Here is a 6,890-nt window from a genome sequence, read left to right as displayed (position 1 = left end):
AAAAAGCTTTGTGCATCTGTGCATCTGTGCATATGTGCATCTGTGCATATGTGCATTACAAAAACATGAGCATTCACTTTACAAAAACAACAACAAGCTTCAAATCTTCAAAATGCACCACTGCCCCCTTGAATTTGTAGCTGCTGCATGCTACAAGTCAGCCCCTCAGTTGTGCCTCCAATCATGCCTATAGGCAGCTGCATTAAGAAACTTTCACTCCCATTAATGCTCCCCTGCTCAATTAGGTAGGCTATGCATTCCCTAACAAGCCTTGAATCAACTTCAAGGTTTAAAGGAAGCATATCCTGCCTAATCAAGGCATCCTTCTTCAAATGTGGAATTTTGTAGCAGTTTTGACCTTTGACCTTGAGTATTTCAATCATGCAAGCCTGTAAGCTAAGAAAAACCTTATTCAAGGTTTGTGCACTTAACTGTTGATATGAATTTTGAACAGCCATAAGTAAGTCAGCCACATCTTCCCACAGTACTTTTGTTACATTGGATACCACATGCAAGCCTCCAAATGGTAGATCTTTTGGACAAGTCTAAGCTAGCAATTAACTGTAAATCTAATTGCACTCTTTTTTGCCTTGGTCTATGTATTTTTCGACTAATGGAACTTATTACCTCACCCTGCTGTATTTGCTTTTTTGCAGCTGCCCAAACCCGATTGATAGTGCTTCGTGAGCTGCTCCATTTTGTAATAGCTGCTGCAATCTTCCCCCTAGAAGGCTTCCCCTTCTTGCTGTCTTCAAGGAGGAACTGGATTATGGCTGCTCTCTCAAATGTAGAGAGATCTTTTCTCCTAGCCATTCTGCCGTTTTGTAGTTTTTGTGCCTTTGTGGCTGTTAATTTTGTGTCTTTGAAACTGAATTTGTCCTTATTTATAAAGGGGGGGAAGATGTAAAGTGTGGGAAATTTGAAGATTTCCCAAAATTTCAATGAAAAGGCAGTCTGCCGCCATTTTTTGATCCACTGAAAGTGCACAACTTTTATTCATTTTTTACTCAGTTTATGCTCCATTACATTAGGTAAATGAATGTTTAATTGAAATTGCAATGAATTTAAATGAAATGGCAGGTTGTATTCCTTTTTACAGGTTTTATTTTATTTATTGAAATTGCACATAATTTAAATTTCAACTTTAAAATAAATTATGGTAATTAATTTAAATTTCAGAATTTAAATTAATTAAATAAAGATTTCGAAAATTAAATTAAATTACAGTAATTTAAATTAAATTACAAAATTTAAATAACTTTAATAAAGAATATCTACACACAAACCTAATCAAGTGGACCACACACCTTTACTCCTTAATCTACTACTCCTTAATCTCCGTGCCCAAAAGTTTTGTCCCATAAATAATGGGACGGAGGGAGTAATACAACAACAATACATCACCACACCACATAAAGTGGGAAAACATCACTGTCAAGCGTAGGGATGGCAGTGGATCTTGGACCCGGTCCAGATTCGTGGATCCAGATCCGTTACGGATCTGGATCTCAATTTTTTGGACCTGACGGATCTGGATCTTGAAATTTTAGATCCGGATCCGACCCACATCCGACCCGTGGATCCGTTTTATTTTATATATATTTAGTTTACTAATAATATTAACTAAATTAAAAATAATAAATAAATTACTCCCTCCGTCCACAATTTAATGCCCTGTTTGGCTTTAAAAAACTGTCCACAAATTAATGCCCTGTTTTGCTTTTTGTACCCTTTTACTCTCCTACTTTTTCTATATTTACTACCCTTTGCCACTAATGGACCCACCTTCAAACACCTTTTTCACTTTTATACTCTATATTTACTACACTTTATCACTTTATCACTTTAGTCAACTACTTTATCACTTTAGTCAACTACCCTTATATTTCATCCACATCACCTTTTTCAGCTTTCTTAGTCTCCGTGCCATGACCCAAGTAGGGCATTAATTTGTGGACGGAGGGAGTATATTCAAAAGAATAAAAACTAAAAGTAATTAGATAAAAGTATTTTGTGTTATATTTTTCATAATGGAAATTAGATGTTGTTGATTTTGTGAATTTTTTTTAATTTAATTTAAAAATAGTAGATCCATGGATCTGGACCCGTGGACCCGCGAATCTGACGGATCTGGATCTGGATCCAAAATTTTCAGATCCACGGATCTGGATCTGAATCTGGATCTGGTATATGAAAACGGATCTGGATCTGGTATTGGCCAGACCCGATCCAGATCCGGCCCGTTGCCATCCCTAGTCAAGCGGGATTGAAGCCGGTGCCTAACAACAACTTAATTTATGGAAGGAAAATTCATATTATTATTTTCTTAATTAAACTTGATTTACCCTAAAAAAATATCGAGTTGGCTCTCTAGAGTTTATAAGAGGTTTACTTTTTGCCCTCCAAAATTCAAGCAAAAAGCATCGAATTATTTGACTTGGAAATCTAATTTATTTTGGTTTTTATGTCTTCCTCCTTTATGTGTCACTGAATTGTTCTATGATCTTTGTTAGATAGTTGTATGTAAGGTTTGGTGATACAACATATATGACATCGTTAAAATTGATAGGGAAAACATTTTTAAGCTTAATTTATTTTGTTGCATTTCTTTGGAGTTTGTCTTCATTGTTTTTCTCACCTTTCCTCGGATTAAAAAGGACATGGATTGCATTTAGATAATTAGGATCCATTGAAAAAGAATGTTCAAGCTTTCCTTTGAAAGTTCCTCACTCCAATTCTTAATCATTGCTTATTGTTTTTTGTTTATTTTTAGGACTGAAGCAAGAGAAATTGGAGCTCAGGCTTCTGAACATAGAGAAAATCACTCTTTTGAAGACTTGTCCAAAGATATTAAAAGGTAACGAACTGATTTATTATAGATTACTCCACTTAAAATCATTTGAATAATACAAAAGGAATGAAAAAAAAAATACTCTAGAGTTAAGAAGTAAGGCTTGTTAATTATTGTTAATTTATCAAAAAAAATAAAATAAAAATGAATTCGTTCATTCTAAGTTGAAGTTTAACTCTAATTCGTGGACAAGTACAGACATATTTGGTATTAGTGCAATCTGGAGTATTATATACACAACAGGTTTATTTAATTAAGCTGTAAAAAATGTGTCCCAGTGGATCGAAATGAATAAAAAAGTGGGTGATGATGATGAGTTAGTTTGTTAAGAAAGTAATAAAATCAACACAAGGCGTTGTCCATGAATCTCACAAACTCATCGAAATCAATCCTCGCATCTCCATCTCCATCTCCATCTCCATCTTCATCCAACAACCCAATCATTCTGGCGCAGTCGTGCTGCGTCAAACCTTCCCTGAGCCCCAGACAGCAAAGCACATTATGCAACTCCGCCGCATCAATAAACCCATCCCTGTTTGCATCAAACACGTCGAAAGCCTCCTTCACTTCCCTCAAGCTAGGGCTCTCCTCTTCGAAGAGCTCCACGAGGTCGACGCTCTCCGGCAGCTGCTCCGCCGCCTCGACGCACATCCCTAAGCTTCTGAGGACGACGTGGGCGTCTCCTCTGCTGATCACGCTTCTCTTGATGATCTGTTGCGTGGGGGCGGAGGCGGAGGGATAAGTGGATGGCTGGAATCGGGAGAGGAAGGCGCGGATGGTTTTGGTGGCGGTGAGCAAGTGGAAGAGGAGGAACTCCGACACTCCCAAAACCAGAATCATGTGAGTGAGGGATATCATCATGTTGATCAATGGATTTTGAATGATGAGAAATTGGGTGATGGATATATAACAAATTAAGAGGAGGAAGTTGCCTGTGTGGTGCAGCTAAGAGGATTGCTTGAACCAACATTGCCGAAGAAAAATATAACAACATTCCAAGAAGTTTCATCCCCTCTCCTGCCTTGTAGGACTTGTTTGGAAATTTTCAGAAAAGGTGGTGGGCCCAGCCTGCCTTGGTTTTCATTCTCTAGCTTATATATATTCGAAATAATTACATTTTCATGCTCAAATAATTGAATTTATATACAACCAATGCCTTATCTAAAGAAAATACAAGTTAAATACTCAAAATCATCGAGTTTGATTTTTGGTGATGGAAATACTATGTGCCACGTCAGAGCTCAATTTAAATACTCCCTCCGTCGATGAAAGAACTTCCTAGGAGAAAGTGACACGGGTTTTAGAAAAAAATATTGTTGAGTATATTGAGAGTGGATAAAAGGTAGTTGAGTGTATTGGGAGTGGTGAAAATGTGTTATAATTAATATTGAGAGTTGTGAAAAGTGAAAAGTAAGAGGATTATAAGTGGTGGGGTATATTCCAAAAATAGGTAGGAAGTTCTTTTGTGGACGTCCCAAAAATGAAAGATAAGAAGTTTTTTCGTGGACGGATGTAGTAAAAGAAATTAAAATGATTCGGCACTAAAAATGGGGCATTTTGATTTCAATAATAAGATATTTTTGGATGGGTGTGGATCTTAATTTCGCTTTTCTTCCACCAAGAATCTCATAGTACGATAAAATTAAATATTCATACATATTAATTTTTTTATAGCTATCAAAGAATAAATTTACAGTTGCATAAAACGAAATATTATAGATTTAGATATCTAAATTTTACCTTGTTGTAGTTTAATTGGATGGACAATGATCTGACAAGTGTAATAGTTAGAAGAAAAGCACAATATCCTGTATATGAATGAGCCACAATTTTCAAAAACCCTATAGGGCAACGGAAATTTCCGTCTTTTTTAGTGTAAAAATTGTGTTGATGGACTAAGCTAGGGATTCTTTGTAGGATTAGGATAAGACATCTTAATATGCTTGAATAACTATAAGTTTATTAGATTTTAAATTCAAAGTCTATCAATATTAATCTATTTCATTAAAGGATTAATATTGCACTATCTATCATCATCCATATTACAAATATGGAAATAATAAATAAGTTGGTATATAGTGTTGGATAACGGTATTTAGTTAATTGATAAAATTTTCGCTCCCTCTATAATTCGAATTTAGATAAAATTTCGCCCTCATCCAAGTAAATATTAGTAGAATTTAAGAATCTAAAGTTTTAGATTCATTATCATTTTTCACCATATTTGTTCATTCTTATTGGATTCTGTATATATATATATATATATTAGTAATTTATTAGGTATTAAGTGTACTTTTTCCTTGATATTATGATACTTTATGTGGAAATTTTGTGTTAAGTAAACACGTTTGAGTTTTCAATGACTAGTAGACTTTTATTAGAAACTAGTATTACCATTCGTGCGCGATGCACGACGAACATTGAAACTAAACAACATATTTAAATAAATAAATATAAATATTAAATAAATTTAAAATATATAAAGATAAAAATATATTTTAATATAAATAAACTAAAATAATCCACGCCCGTCAATTATTTAATAAAATCCTAAATTTAAAAATATAAATATTCAACTTTGTATAAAGCGTAATGATAATTAAAGTTATTAAATAAAAAAAATTAATAATAAAAATTAGCATTAGGCATTAGTATCATCGAGTAGTATATGCGTCATAATAAATAAATAAATAAGTATTTTCATACACAAACATATATATAAAATTGTAAAATTTTAACAAAGAGATAAAATAAAATATTTTAACTTTTAATTTATTTCATAACTTAATCGTTTTAACTTCATTTTTCATGATTTTTATACTATATTAAATTTAAAATGTGCATATTTTTTAAAAAATAAAATAATGTGATAATGTTTAGAAAAGGATTAAAATATAAAAAAATAGTGAAAAAATGGTGGGAGAAGAGAGAGAAAAAAAAGGGAATAAATGGAGGGAAAAAGCCATTTTTTTATATCAAATTAAAACTATTTTCATAATCTTTAATTTGATACGTATATTAAATATTTAACATTAATCAAATTATATTACAATTGAAACGAAAAAAGAGAAAAGGAAAAAAACATGCAGGATTGAGTGTGAATTGTGAAAAAAATAGGTATTCTGGAGTATAAAAAAAATTATTTTAAAAAAATTACACTAAAAAGTATCCATTAAAAGTATCCATTTGTATATTATATAAATATAGATATAAATTGATGTCATATATTTGCTATGAACAAAAGAAATTAAAATTGAAAATAAAATTAAAATAAAGCTAATTAAATAAAATCAAAAGATTAGAAAGATGTAGAAAATAAAATAAATCAAAACATAAAAGAAAAAGGTGGAGTATAAAGAAATTGAGTGGAACGCAATTTTTGCATACTTGCTGAAAAATAGGAAGCAGTTAAAAAAAACTGATTTTTAAAATTTGGTGGGAAAAAATAGCCGTTAAACTGCCTTTTTATATATTATATAGATTTTAGTGCTTTGTAATTTCGTGGAAGTGAAGGTCTCTTAGCAGCCCATTTAGCCACAAAAAATTGTTGGCTATTAATATATGTTTAATTAATTATGCGTACTTACCTCTCTCGTGGAACTGATTTCCTTGTGGAAACTTGACTCTTTTACTCTCTTTTCTTTCTCATTTTTCTTCTTTGCCTTTTTGCATCTTTAGGACCATGACTTTAGGAAAGTGAGGATCTTAACATTTTGTTTGAAATTTGTTCATCTTGTGCAATTTAGTCATTTTTGTTGTGTAAGAGAACATATAAAAATATGAAGATAAATAAAATTGTCAATGAGCCACATTATTACTTGGATCTCGAATGGATAAATCCCATTTAACGAAGCTTGCTAATCAAATGAGTCAAAGTACTTGAGCTTGACGATAGTGAATTATTAGCTCATCATGAACAAGCTCATCAAGGAAATTAATTTAAAATATGAAATTATTAATTTGCTATAACTTATTGTTTTATTACGATTAATAGCAATTGCACCCCGTGCAATGCATAAAAAATATTTTTATATTTCTA

At 32.2% G+C, this 6,890-nt stretch overlaps 1 protein-coding gene across 1 annotated transcript; it reads right to left on the bottom strand.

Annotated features, from left to right (window-relative positions):
* Positions 1 to 2,985: 2,985 nt before the first annotated feature.
* Positions 2,986 to 3,969, bottom strand: LOC130988735 (probable calcium-binding protein CML46). The gene has a single exon (XM_057912675.1). The coding sequence runs from the start codon at positions 3,710 to 3,712 to the stop codon at positions 3,194 to 3,196; it is 519 nt and encodes a 172-aa protein (XP_057768658.1). The 5' UTR covers positions 3,713 to 3,969; the 3' UTR covers positions 2,986 to 3,193.
* Between the last annotated feature and the right edge of the window lie 2,921 nt (positions 3,970 to 6,890).

Source organism: Salvia miltiorrhiza, chromosome 6, assembly GCF_028751815.1.
Source record: "Salvia miltiorrhiza cultivar Shanhuang (shh) chromosome 6, IMPLAD_Smil_shh, whole genome shotgun sequence".
Taxonomy (NCBI): Eukaryota; Viridiplantae; Streptophyta; class Magnoliopsida; order Lamiales; family Lamiaceae; genus Salvia; species Salvia miltiorrhiza.
The sequence above is the reverse complement of the archived record's forward strand: the minus strand, read 5'-3'. Positions and strand labels throughout refer to the sequence as shown.